The sequence below is a fragment of the Sander vitreus genome, chromosome 13, assembly GCF_031162955.1.
Source record: "Sander vitreus isolate 19-12246 chromosome 13, sanVit1, whole genome shotgun sequence".
Lineage (NCBI taxonomy): Eukaryota > Metazoa > Chordata > Actinopteri > Perciformes > Percidae > Sander > Sander vitreus.
The window spans coordinates 5,520,755-5,535,655 of record NC_135867.1 but is presented as its reverse complement, the minus strand read 5'-3'; the positions used below and the strand labels follow the sequence as shown (position 1 = coordinate 5,535,655).

The window sequence follows — 14,901 nt, the reverse complement described above, 5'->3', positions numbered from 1 at the left end:
TCTAAACACTTGCTACAGCTCAAGTGATTTTAAAGCTTTCACTAAGCTGGGTGGTTTAAGCATGCCATCTCAAGCTCTCACTGCCCAAATAGCAATGGGCTGCCCAAGAGAACAGTTAAAACAACAGCTACATCAGTGTTGGAAAATGCCATAGCTGAAGAAAGAAGCCTTACCAAACACAAAGCAAACGTCTGTCAGCACTAACATCAGGAGATGCTGTCCCCTTCTACATCTTCATTAGTCTTCTTAAACCTGCTTAAACCTAGTACACACAGTCTTACCTGATCAAGACCGATGAGGACACTTCACTGCACCTCATGGAGACACCTCATGGAAGCAATGAACCTGCAGTGAACCACAACAGCCAACAGGAGTAGAAAGACACTGCAAACAGTGAGGAAGTGACATCATATCAGACCAAATCACCAGATAAGGGTGTCAAACCAAGCAAAGGCCTGTAAATATTATTACAGGCCTTCACTTTTTAGTGAAAGTTACCTGTTTTAGATGGTAATGTCGGTTGACCACTTTGGTCCGGACTGAAATATCTCAACCACTGTTGGATGGATTGCCATGAGATTTTGTACATGGGCTCCAGAGGATGGATCCTACCAACTTTGGTGATCCCTTGACTTTTCATCTAGTGCCACTAGCATGTCGAAGTTTTCATCTATCCTGTGAAATATCTCAACTTCTGCCAGATGGATTGACACAAACATTTTGTACAGACATTTATGGTTTTTGGATGCTGAAAAAGACTTTGGTGACTCCCTGACTTTTTCTTTAGTGCCAGCAGCAGGTTGACATTTGTGGTTTTCAGTGAAATGTCTCATAAAACATAAGATTGCCATTAAATTTGGTACACCCATTCATGTCCCCCTTAAGGCTGACTTGTAAAAACATTGGTGACCCCTTCACTTTTTATCTTGCATCATTATCAGGTCAAAATCTAAATTTGAACAATACTTTGTGAGTAACCAAATACCATCAAAACTAATTTATTTAGGAAAAGTGTGTAATGTGTTTATGACGTAATAAAACCAAACCAAACCATGCCACCGTTGACTCACATACATAAACTAGGTGACTAAAATGTTTACATCCAATATGATAAGTCAATTGAAGTGAATAAGGTCAAGATAGCCATTAGTTCCCTTCAATCTGATTAATCAGACTGATTTAGTACCTTTTATATAAGAAAACCAGACCAAACACCCCCCACACACTCTTTTGTTGCAAAGTATAACAATAGTCAAAATGACCCACTGAGCACAAATTGCAGTTGAAAACAAAACAATCATAGCAAATGCTGAATGGCACAGAGCAATTTTCTGCTGGAGTCAAACAAATAAAGGTGATGATTTAACCGGTAAGTGGCTGCGCTCTGATTTCACAAATAACAATGACAACAACTCAAAGAGAAGAGAGTCGTGGCTGAATGGAAGATACTTTGGAACAAAAAACAAGCACTTTTGTGACAGAAACGTACTGCATTGAGGGTTTTTGTTTCAGTAATTGTGACAACTGGAAACGTTCAGGCCAACTGAACAAAAAAAAAGCAAGAACCAGCCAGAGCAACAGTTCATAAACATGGCTTAGGTAGGAATGTAGTAAGTGTCCCATGGACAGTATTATGGAAATGATCTCATATAATTTCTCTTAAAGGAGTAGTTCAGCATTTTTTTGCATGTCTTTGCATTAACCACCAGACTGTTAACCCTTACAGTCTGATATAAATAGCTGGACAGCATATAAGTGCTGAAGCCACTTCTTTGTAAAAGCTGTATTGTATTGTAAAGTTGCTCATTATATTTTGGTCTCAATTGGTTACTAAGTTACAATATTAAGAGGAGCTGGAAGATGTGATGGAGAGAAAAGGTAGAACTGGTGAAATTGATGACGGTAGAAGGAGAGAAGTAAGGGTTGCTCTGAAAGAAATGAGAAGCATGAGTTGAGGATCACTTTTTGGTGGTTATATTTAGGAACCCAGGTCTTGGTTCAATTTTGCAAAGTGTAAAAGTGACTTGTAGCATGAGAGAGGATGTAGTTACTTTGTTAACATTGAACCAAAATTATGATGTGTCCCCGCGAAGTCCTGCCAACTTACGATTCCTCACCAAACATAATTGTAAAAAAAAAAAATGTATCTTTCAAGGAGATAGGGATGAATGCAGATACATATATAATTCCTAAGTAGTTAATTTGTATTTTGATTATATGAAAAAATAATGCAAGTAATACTCTCTGCATAATGGGGACCTGGTCTGATTGCAGAGCAAGGACAAGTAGCTTAATTGTTGTGAGCCCTTACAGGTGGCGGTGGCCTAATTTCCTGAGTTTCCTTAAAGGGCCGCCAGTGCCCCGAGAGTTTATGGGTCTGCTCTTTCCTGCCCTTTATAATCTCACAATCAATAAATCATTCATAATTACTTCTGGTCCACCTGTTGACATCAGGCTGTAGAGCTTTGCTTTACAAAGCCTCTTAATGGCACTCTAATCTTAATGGCCTCTGGGTGGGTGCTAAACAGCCAATCCGATAAAAAATATTTGATTGGTAACAAGGACAGTTTTCTTTTAACAGAGTTCATTAGATCAGGATTAAAAGACTCACTGACTTGCACTGAGACAAATACTAACGTGGTTGCTGCGCATATGTAATGGATAAATACTATATTATTCATTTCAGGATACTGCAGCTTTAACCTTTTGGGCTTGCAAGGTTACCACATAACTTTGCAAGCATCACTGACCTTCTTCATTATTGTAGGACACACTACAAAAATGATTATGCTCAGGCTTTATTAAGTGCAGCCATTTGCTGTTTCAGAGTCAGTTAGATTGTAATGAATATAATTTCTTTCTATTTAGGTTATTCAAGGATATTGAGTAATGAGTCTATAACAGAAGTACATTTTCTATGAGTGATAACTTGCCTCGGGTCTTCACATTCTAATCAATAGCAGTATCACCTTTACTTATTTAAGGTGTTGGCTCATTATGTACAGCACTTCAACACTAATGAGAGCCTGAGGTGAAAATGTAATTAAAAAGATAATATCTTTCTCTGCTCAAGTCATCTACTGACTACTGAATATTATAGGTGTGTTAAAGCAAAGCCTGAATCCTGAACATTGAATATGAATGGAGAAATTCATTTTTCCATGACAGATAGCTCACCTCACGTCAACTCTATCTAGTATGTTGGAATCAATAACACTATCTCCATTTATTTAAGATTTTAGTTAAAAAGGTTCACTGCACGCTGCGAGCAGACGAAGCAGAGAATGATTTTCAGAGTATTAACCTTGTCGAATGTGTTCCAGCTTTCACGATGCTCCTCCAGGTATTACCCTATATTTGTGTTAATTAGGAGTACCTGCTTTATACTGCATGTTCACACTTGTTTATGCCTGTGATAAAGATTTCATGACATTGGTGTATGCCAAGATTCACTTCAGACTACAAAAAGTAAAAAAATCACCAAAGAATATGTGGAAGTGGATATATATATATATATATATATATATATATATATATATATATATATATATATATATATATATATACGCTGACCACCTGAAAGCTATGCTGCAACAGGTGCAATCTCTTGCTGCTGCTGTCCATAAAGCATTTCATAAGCACAACCTGAGTCTATATTTTACAAGGAGGGGAAGTTATTATCCCTGCTCTGCGGTGCTTGGTGTTTCCTTGTGAGGAGTTATAAAAACCGAGCTTGAACACCAAATATCATCTCTGCACCTATTCACGTAATAAAACAGTAGTTAACCAGTTAAGCTTCACTTTGAGGATGAGATCTACATTAACTCAGAAACCCTAATTAAAATTCACAAATCACAAAACATATTTTGGGGGCTGAGTGTAAAAATGTTGACTTCAGAAATTGTGATTTGCCAATCTTATGCTTTAAAGGGGCTATACTCAATATTGATCACATTAAAATAGCAATTAACAACTATTTGTTATGTGAAGATATAGTGGAGTTATGGCGTCCTGAGCACAGTATGAAGTCAGACTCCGTCTGTGTGTGTTGTGTTCTGTGTTCTTTGTTTTGATAGCCGGTCCGGCTGTGCGTGCATGCCGGTGCATGTGAGTGCCTTGTGCGACTTTATCAGACGCCGAGGGCCGTGACAATGCGTCAGTATTTGACGAGTTGGGGAATGGTCCGTGAGAGCTGTGTGGATGCAATCCCAGACCACTTTTTCCTGTCTTTCAAGTACAGCCCCTATAACATTATGTCTGTTGAAATTACCATTTTCTTTAGGCTATCAAAATGAAACAGGTAAATGCAGTTATTATTATTATCTGCAAGAGGTTACTGAAGATTAAAAATAATCTTAAATTGCTGTGTGTCCATATTATTCACATTTCTCCATATACCTGTGGTGCACCTTAATATATTAACACTTAGAGTAAAACAAATAATACCAACACTGATTATTTTGGACATTAATATCTTCTTTTTTTTATTAAGACAATAACTCTTCATTGTTTTGTAAAAATGTCTATTTATGAACCAATACAAAATGTGTATGGGAATGTGGAACTCCTTTTCTCCATCAATACACATAAACATTTCCCAATAACAGCAGAGAGACAAAAAGAATTAATCTAAAAAACAATGACTGGTGACACAATCAAAACCTTTCAGGAATCAAACGTGCTTCCAAAGGCGGTGGTGCGTTGAAAGTGACAGTAGTTGTACAGCCACAACAAGCTTCTGATTCTGCTTCATTCCAATAAACAGTGTACTCTTTATGACCTATGTAAACACAAAGCAATACTAAACACATATTTTACAGTGCACCAAATACTAAGAAAAATACAGAAAACATGTACAACACATATGCAAAATGCCACCAATTTTGCCTGTTGGAGCCAAAATAATGTGTTGCAACTGATTCAATGAGGATGCATTGTACTTGCTTTAATGTCATTGGTAGGGCCTAAACTTTGCATTCTACCTGAGATGCAGTCACATCGGTCAGCAACGCATGAACTAGAGACATGACTTTATCAAAAGAATTGAATGTGGAGAAAACTACACCAGTTACACTGTAAGACCATTTTTTTACTTTACTGGGCATTTCATAGAAAATAAAATGATACATACAGTAACCTAAAATATAATTTTACTATTTATTTCAAATTCAATCCTTGTCAAACCTACTTGGATGTTTTTTTTATGTTGTTTTGCTCATGGTACATTTTATATGGGAACTTTGGGAGAGCAAAATTATAGTACAGTAGGTAAAACATTTTGGAGAACACTTCTGCTATTCCAACGCACAACATATTTAATATGCACAAATAAAATATTAATGCATCAGCCTTAAGGGAGAAGACAATATTCATTTATATTCCTTTATTGGCAAGACATATTTTGAAGTCTGATTTAAATGGAAGCTGCCACATGTCACTGAAGCGAAATAGTGCTCACTGTAAAAAAAACAAATCACACAATCTCAGTCTTGCAGATGAAGTGGCATCTGCACTGGGATTTATAAAGCAACAATAACAAGTCAGTTAATAGTTTTATCAGACACCAGACTGTAAAACATCAAACCTAATCTGAACCCTTCCCCACCCCCTCCCATCCACTTAACAAACACAAAACAGTGTCATCAGCATACAGTGTTAACTTAGTGGTGATTCTTTTGTGAGTACAGAACTTTCAATCAACTCAAGTTTTAACAGAAAAATTAACAGTTGGAGTGACACAGCATTTTTGATCTTTGTCTGCAACATCACTCCGGTAGTCCCCATCAACAACTGCCATAACCAATGGAAAAGCTAAAAATCTGTCCACAGCTCCCACCCGGCCCTCTGGCTGTCTTCTAAAAGAAATAAAATATCAAACGACTTTTAAATGCACAGCTGCTTTATGCTCAGGAGAGGTAAATTTTCCTAATGCACTTCACAAGAACCTTCTCATCTCCCTTTGGACGACCCCCAAAACCGCAATCTTAATATGGAGAGACTGAATGCTGTTTTCATGCATGGTTATGATATATTAAAGCTATCACACTGTTAATGTGTTGCAATCTGAGCTGCACATTGAGCAATTCCAATCAAATGTATTAACATGGCAATAAAGTATTGAATCTTGGATATGAGTGTCCACACAGCAAGCAACACCATTAAGTCCCAATGACGTCTAGTGGCATATTAATAAACAGTGAGTATGTTTTATCATTAGATATGATTGATATTGATATATATCATATACATACAATTAAAACCTGTTTGGTATAATGGAAAACCAAAAGTCTCAAGTGAAATCTGAGGTTACTGGTAGAGCAAAAAGTACAATGGCGAATAGAGCTCAACGTTGGGCAACTTAAGAAAAGCAAGCAAATGAAGAAAAGATCTTTACCACTCTTGCAAGAAAAAGGGCATCAAACAACAAAAACACAAGCAAATTAAGAAGCACATTCACAAATCTAACACATACAAACCATAAAGGCAAGCTAGAAATACAGAAAACACAATAAAATACAGAAACACTGCCAGAACTACCAAACAAAAGTCATTTCTGGGGAACAAGGAAATGGATGAACATGCTAGTACGTAATCAGTAGGCTTAAACTAGTGGGTATATAGCAGTACCTCCAATAATATCGGCAATAAACATTCCAAATGTTAAAACTAAAATAAAAGACTAATTTACACTGACAAGTTCATCAGTCTTTAGTGTCCCCTTAGAAATTTCCATTGCATTCTGTACGACTTGCAGAACTTCTTTATCTGTATTTACAGTGTGCTTCTTTATGCCATGTACAGGTGTATATGTTGTGAAATTTGCAAATGTATTTCTTCATTAGCAGGTGTTTTTTAAGGTGCACATTTGTATTGAAAATAGCTCAACCTGTAGAACTTAACACCAGAGTTACAATACAATTATTAAAAATAATCATGATGACTAAGTTTGGACACTCACAATGCAACAGTAATTCTTTTGACTTAGCTGTAACATGGTACTTATGCCTAGTTGCTTATTGATATGTATGCAAACTATATCAATACATTAAATGACACCTATTTACATTTGATATGCAATGTTTAAACTCACTGTTATTGATGTAAGATGTATTTCCTGAATCTGAATCTCTAAAAATTAATTTTGTATTTCATTAACATTGCAAGTTTTGAATTTGCGCTGCAATAAAATTTGTAAAATGTCACTTCTGATTTGACTGTACAAGATAAGTTGCCATCATCAGGGAACTCATTTAAAAAGTTTTCTCTATTGATTTGATTTAGTTTTTGTTTGTCCAATTGATTCTAGCTTTTTACCGCAGGAATAGGTGCCTTAAAAAATAATACTGGAGGAATGGTTGCAGCCACTGTTGGGTTTAATGATAAGTTTATCATTTGCGTTGATAAAATGATGTAATATCATGGCACATAAAGCCTGTTCAACACTTTGAAGGTGTACACTGCAACCTAGACCTCCACCTAAATCCACCCACAGCTGTCATATACACTAGAGTAAGGACTCAAGCTGCTTGCTGTGTGAAAACATCATTTTAACAAAAAATGCCATGAAGAGACCCTCAAGCCAGGGCATTATTGTTACCTATGGATTACCACCATTGTGCACAACATATGTTCAGTTACAAACTTTTGGCATGCCTCAGAACTCCTCAGCTGGCACAGCAAAACAGATCCTCATACAGTTTTGGCAGGTGATACATAAAGCAAGATAGAGAAACAAAAAGAATGTGTTTTAGCACATACACTCATGCAATAAGCAATCAATTGTTTACGCACTCAAGCTGCTGCACCAAAGCAAAATATATTCAAAAGGTGTAATGTAAGCGGAAAGACTGGCCTGTCTCTCAGAACATTTCAGTTTGAAGACATTTACTTACCCCAACATTGGCTTGTTTTACATTTTGAAAAAACTCATAATGAGTGTGACACAATGAAATCCACAAAGGTACTCCATTGTAATTCTAGTAGGTTGTAAAAAATATGTCTTAGTAAGGATTAGTGTACAATACAGCTGTGATTTCATTGGCTTGATTTACATTGTATTGTGTGTCTGTGAGATAAACACACTGTAGGGAGGATGTTTTGTGTAGCTTATGTATTCCGTAAATACATTTAAACGTGTTTCAGTCAACACATTATCACTCCCATCTCAACACATACAGTGGCTTAACCAGGACCCCTTGGCATTACTATTTTAACCCTTTGGCATCATCTTTCAACATGCAGGCGTTAGGTTTAGGCTAGTCTATATCGCAGTGCAGTGGAAGAAGGTCTGGCAATGCGAGACTAGGTTTAGGCAACAAAAGTACGTAGGTTAGATTGAGGGAAAAGACAATGGTTTGGATTAAAATAAGTACGCCTGTTTCGTAAATTACGTACGGGACATTAATATGTTTTATATGTAACTTCACTTACGTAAGTTAATAAGTCAACCAACGTTGACTTATTACCCAGTTACTCCCAACTTTTGATTTCACATGGGACACGAACAGCGGTCTTCTGGGTGAAAGTCCTGTTTGTTTAACCCATCCATCCACCCTAACCTCCTCCCTACGTGGACTTTGTTGCTTTTTTATTATTATCTTCCCTATGTGGACTTTTTCCCTCTTTATACTACGTCATCTCACTGCGCCGCGGCCGAGCAGTTGAAAGCCCGGTGCGTCTCAGACATATGCTAAAGGATGCCTTGTATGTGGGTATGAGATGCTGAGGGCCACTGACCAAGCTGCTGTATTTGATGTGGGATGAGAACGGTTGTTACAGTTTGGAGTTTGGTTAAGGCTGTTTCTCTTTTCGGTTAAGTTATGTTACCAGCATCTTTTGGCTGCTGGTTGGCCAATGTTAGTATCAAATATTTTTTCAACAGCCATTTATTACCGAGACATCTTGACTTAGAGTCTGCCCAAAAACAATTTCATTTTCTTACTTTCCCATTGGTAAGAAACATATTGTAGAGTAAGAGCAGATGGAAATCAATTGAATCTCATTATTAACACATCATCACAACTCAATAAAAGCTGGTGGGGAAACAGAAAGCTAACATTCAGACTCATAGAAGAAAAATAGCACTGAGCAGAGGAAGAATTCAAAATAATGAAATGGCAGCGCAGTGAGGACAAATAATGTACCACTTTTCCTTACTGAGAAAGGTAATTGTTTAAGAGGCAGCAGTAAATCTGCTCTGAAGAACAAAAAAAAACAACAACAAAAAATGGAATAGGCCCAATAAAATAATTTTATATTATCCTTTGCCGCCTTCTTTTATAAATATGTTTTGAATGTGGTTGTGTTTAGGAGAGGGCAGGAAGAGCATATACAGTACATCAAACCTGTTTCTCATTTATGTCTTTTGTACAATGATATGTAAAGCATTCCATGCATTTTTGGAGCTGTCAAAACTTCAGGGTTAAAAAAAGAGTAGGGGAAGTGGCTTGAGACAAATCACAGTATACTGGAAGGAGTTTTTGTTATGCAGTAGAGGACACGTGTGTGCAGACACATTTAGCGAAATGAATAAAGTGGTTGTGTAATTTTACCCTCGTACAAAAGCCAACAGCACATTGATGATTACGAGTGGGAAAGATGAAACAGGAAAAAGGGGAGCAACAAGGTTATGCAAATGAGGATCAACACAAATCCAAAGTATGGATAGAACAAGGCACAGAATTTTCTGCAAATGGTTGAACTAAATAAAATTCGTACCAGCAGTTAGGGAGGAAGGTGTCGAATGGTGAAGCTCTCTACAGTGATTTCTGGCAACGTCTGGCACACCCTTCCCACCCCCAACCCCATCCCCTTCTCAGTTTACCGATAACCCAAACCCTCCCGTTTTTGTCCTTTTTTGATTTTTGATTTTTTTTTTTACACACAAAACATTCCATCTACATCTGCAGACTAGACTAAACAACGGCTTAAAACCAGGCCTGTCTTTAAAACCCCATCTCTTTTCTACTCCTCGACCCCTCTACTCTCACTAAAAGTGATCCTGAACCAAATTTAAATCCCTCCATCAAACCCCCCTCTCCATCTGCCCCAGCCCCCAAAACAGCTCCGTGTCCCAAAGAGGACACTAGAGTGAGGGGTCCTGCTTTGATTAGATGTAGTACTCTTTCTTTTCGTCCGAGTTGGTGTGGCCACCCTCTGCGTTGATGATGGCTGTATCTGCGTCCGCTGCATCGTCTGCTCCTTTGGCTTCGTGTGTGAAGTAGGTACCTGAGGAGGAGGGGATGAAGGACAGTGTCACAGACTGGGTAATAGCCTGCTGCGTAGATGATACAAAAGATTAAAATGTGCCTCTACATCCCACAGCACCTAATTATGCAAATCCGTCTCCATGTGGCCATTTACACAAACCTTACACCAGCAAGCTGTAATATTCAGATTATACATCATTTCCCCTCTTTTTCATTCAAATGGGCACATGAAAACCAGGGTTTCCAAATGATCTCGAGTGCATGGCTCACACCTTCAAATTAACCTTGTCAAGTTCAGAGGAGAAGAAAAAGAACTAGCGAGCTCCTTCAAACTTAATTTACAAGATTTATTCAAATCCTATCACAGAAGAGGTTGATAACGAAGGCAATATTCAGGTTGAATGAGGAAGGGGCACTTCAAATGCAAAAATAAAAGCACAAATGCTGCTAGAATAGACGAAAACAAGGTGTTCAGTGGTGCTGTACCACAGGGATGGTGAAGGAATACATTAGGATTGCATGAAGGAAAAAGGAAAAATCCTATTTGTTTCCTTTTTGGTTGTTCTCCTTATTTAACATTTAGATTCAATTTAACTTTATTGTCATTGCACGTCACAAGTACATAGCAATGAAACATCAGGTTTTCATGACAGTTGGAAGAAAACATTATTGAATCATGCATTTTTTACTGACACTAGAGCAGCCATCATCCTGTATCGGATATACTTTGAGACTTTAGGCAATGCAACCTCAGTTTGAACAGTCATTTTAGAATTATGCTGTAATCCGCCCCCGTTGCCACTTAATACATCCCTACTCCCACGTTTGTTCTCATGGTTATGGGTCGCTTCAACTAAGTGTTGTTGTTAAGTAATTAGTATGGAAAGTTTTAGACAGAGGTAGTTAAAAGTCGCCTTCAACATCCTGTAATTGAACATGAATTATTTTCCTAATTGACCTCAACTGGCTCCAGTCTCACATCCCAACATGAAGATCTAAGATGGCGCCGCAGACGGTCGACTCGGTGTGTCTGTGCGCGTTGTTTTGTTTTGTTTTGTGTTTTAACTTTGTTTTTTGTGATGGTACCCGGATCTCTTTCTCCAGAGAAGAGCTCTTGAACATCAGGGGAACAACGGCAGAGGATTTATTTCCTACTTTTCTTCTCCCTACACTGGAAATTTTGGACATTCTAGTCAAAGGTGTGCTCACCTTTGCTCATGCAGCGAAACGTCGGAGGAGAGGGAAATGGGCTGGTGCGCTAGTGCGTCTCCGCCAGCGAGGATTACGCACACCATTACCGGGCATATTTCTCTCTAACGTGCGTTCACTGCCCAACAAACTGGAAGAATTACAACTGCTGTTGGGGGGAAACAGGGACTTTTCTTCATCTACTGTTTTGTGCTTCACGGAGACGTGGCACTGTGGATTAAAACCGGACTCTGCGCTGCAGCTGGCAGGCTTCCAACTCTACAGAGCGGACAGAGACACGGACCTCTCCGGCAAAACTAAAGGTGGAGGAATCTGTTTCTACATCAACAGCGGTTGGTGCAACGACGTGACAGTGATCCAGCAGCATTGTTCTCCTGACCTGGAATCTTTCATCATAAACTGTAAGCCTTTTTATTCACCCCGTGAGTTCCACTCATTCATTCTGGTCGGTGTTTACATCCCGCCGCAGGCCAACGTGCAGGTCGCACAGCGCATGCTCGCCGACCAGATACTGTGTGTGGAGCGAACCAACCCGGACTCCCTAGTTATTGTCCTTGGAGACTTTAACAAAGGAAACCTCACTCATGTACTACCTAAATATAGACAGCATATTAAATGCCCGACCAGAGAGGAGAACATTCTGGATCACTGTTACACCACAGTCAGGGATGCTTATCATGCCGTCCCCCGTGCTGCACTGGGACTATCTGAACACGTCATGGTCCTCCTGATCCCTGCCTACAAGCAGAAACTAAAGCTCTGCAAACCTGTAGTGAGGACATCAAGGAAGTGGACCAGTGTAGCTGTAGAGGATCTCCAGTCGTGTTTGGACTCCACTGACTGGGATGTGTTCGGGACTGCAACCAACAGTCTGGATGAGTACACAGAGGCTGTGACGTCATACATCAGCTTCTGTGAGGACTGCTGTGTTCCATCATGCACCAGGGTGAGTTTCAACAATGACAAACCCTGGCTCACAGCCAAACTCAGAAGGTTAAGGTTGGATAAGGCAGAGGCGTTCAGGAGTGGGGACAAAGACAGACTTAAAGAAGCAAAGTACAAGTTTAGCAAGGCGGTGAAAGAGGCTAAACAGCGGTACTCTGAGAAACTCCAACACCAGTTCTCAGCGAACGACTCTGCTTCTGTCTGGAGAGGGCTCAAACAGATCACCAGCTTCAAGCCCAAAGTCTCCCACTCCACCAACGACCGACGCCTAGCCAACGACCTTAACAAGTTCTACTCTCGCTTTGATGGACAATGGGCCCGTCCTGTAACCATCCCCACTCAACACCTCCCAACAAAGGGTCTTCCCTGATACCATCCCCCGCGACACCTCCCAACAGCTCCAGCTACAGTGCATCACCTCCACCTCCCCCACCTTAAAGGTCCCCCCCTCCACCTCCCCACCCACCTCAGTGACGACTCTCTCCATCAATGAGGAAGACATCAACAGACTGTTCAGGAGACAGAACCCCAGGAAAGCTGCTGGACCGCATGCTGTCTCCCCATCCAGCTTGAAGCACTGCGCTGACCAGTTGTCTCCAGTGTTCACAGACATTTTTAACACCTCACTGGAGACATGTCATGTGCCAGCCTGTTTCAAGACCTCAACAATCATCCCTGTTCCCAAGAAGCCAAGGACCACAGGACTTAATGACTTCAGACCCGTCGCCCTGACCTCTGTGGTTATGAAGTCCTTTGAGCGCCTTGTGCTTTCTCACCTCAAAGCCATCACCGACCCCCTCCTGGACCCCCTGCAGTTTGCCTACAGAGCCAATAGGTCTGTAGACGATGCAGTCAACCTGGCCCTACACTACATCCTCCGGCACCTGGACTCCGCAGGAACCTACGCCAGGATCCTGTTTGTGGACTTCACACCACAGCCATCATTGAGTCCATCCTCACATCCTCCATAACCATCTGGTACGCTGCTAGCACAGCCAAGGACAAGGGCAAACTGCAGCGTGTCATTCGGTCAGCTGAGAAGGTGATTGGCTGCAATCTGCCGCCGCTCCAGGACCTTTATGCCACCAGGACTCTGAAGCGTGCTGAAAAGATTGTGGCTGACCCCTCCCACCCCGACAACAAACTCTTTGAGACACCCCCCTCTGGCAGGAGGCTGAGGTCCATCAGGACCAAAACCTCACGTCACAAGGACAGTTTTTTCCCCTCTGCCACTAGCCTTATCAACAAGGCCCGGAAACCACCCTGACTCTCTCCACACCCCACCTCTGGCTCTACATGCCACTGTACTTAATCTGCTCTTTTTATCTTAATTCTTACTCTCTTATTTTTAATACATTCTGTGTGTGTATATATATATATATATATATATATATATATATATATATATATATATATATAGTTATACTTATATTGTTTGTTCTGTTTAACCTGTTTGTTTAACTTATTTTAGAGAATGTGTGACATGCACCTACAACACCAAAACAAATTCCTTGTATGTGTAAAAAACGTACTTGGCAATAAAGCTTTTCTGATTCTGATTCTGGGGGATTCTCTGCAGAGGTTTAGCCACCATAAGAAGGCAAAAATAAATAAATCTTTTATCTCTTCACTATCGTTAATGTTCTTTCATGAATATCTGGCATCCACTAAATTTTAAACAGCTTACAACTTGCACCATACACAATGCCATTATTCAAAGTAACCTCCATGTGATTTGTTTATATGCATCTTATTGCTATTTTTTATTGAAATATGTTAACACACTGTTTTTAAGAACAGAAATGTTTCAGTTCACCACCAGATCCATTGTCAGGTAACAGAAATTATTGTTTAACTGAACATGCAGCTTCTGGACATCCAACTTTTTTTTTATTGATCCCCAGTGGGTAACTTACAATTTGCACTCTGTTTGTTAGAAATCACTACACAGGCATGAATTACACGTGCACACGCTCAGGACCTATTCATACACAAATGGGAAGATTAGAGTCAGAGTAAGTGGGCTGCCAGTGTTGGACCTGAGCAGTTGGGGGGGGTACAGTGCCTTGCTCAAGAGCACCTTGGCAGTGCACAGGATGTGAACTGGCATCTCTCCAGCTATCAATCCACACTCCGTACTTTGGTCCGTACAGGGACTTGAACCAGAGATCCTCCAGTTCCCAACCCAACTCCCTACAGACTGAGGTACTGCCACCCCATAAATAAGAAAGTGTCTCTTTTACACCTTTAAATAGCCTCATTTACAGTATTTCCTCTCTAAAGCGGTTAATGTGTCCAATTCCATTTCCTCCTATCTATCACACTTTGATATCTATCTATCTATCAAAGTGTGAAATTTGTTATAGATTCTAATTATTTCTGTGTTATGAGGGCAGCATACGAGATGCGTTATACTATTCAGCAGGACTGCATGCCATTTTTTATCATCAGTAACCGGCAGCCTTCATAGCTGTCTTTCCATTATTTAGAAAGGATGTAAAAAGAGTTTTTTACAGAAACAAAGTAGAGAAGCTACACC

General features: G+C 39.8%; 1 protein-coding gene across 2 annotated transcripts in view; it reads right to left on the bottom strand.

The window, feature by feature from the left end:
* Positions 1-4,468: 4,468 nt before the first annotated feature.
* cadm1a (cell adhesion molecule 1a) overlaps positions 4,469-14,901 on the bottom strand; it is a 404,039-nt gene continuing 393,606 nt past the window's right edge. For both annotated transcript variants that reach the window (XM_078266264.1, XM_078266265.1), the window contains one exon: positions 4,469-10,227. In XM_078266264.1, the coding sequence (XP_078122390.1) occupies positions 10,109-10,227 (119 nt within the window). In that variant the 3' untranslated portion in view covers positions 4,469-10,108. The remainder of the gene's footprint in view (positions 10,228-14,901) is intronic.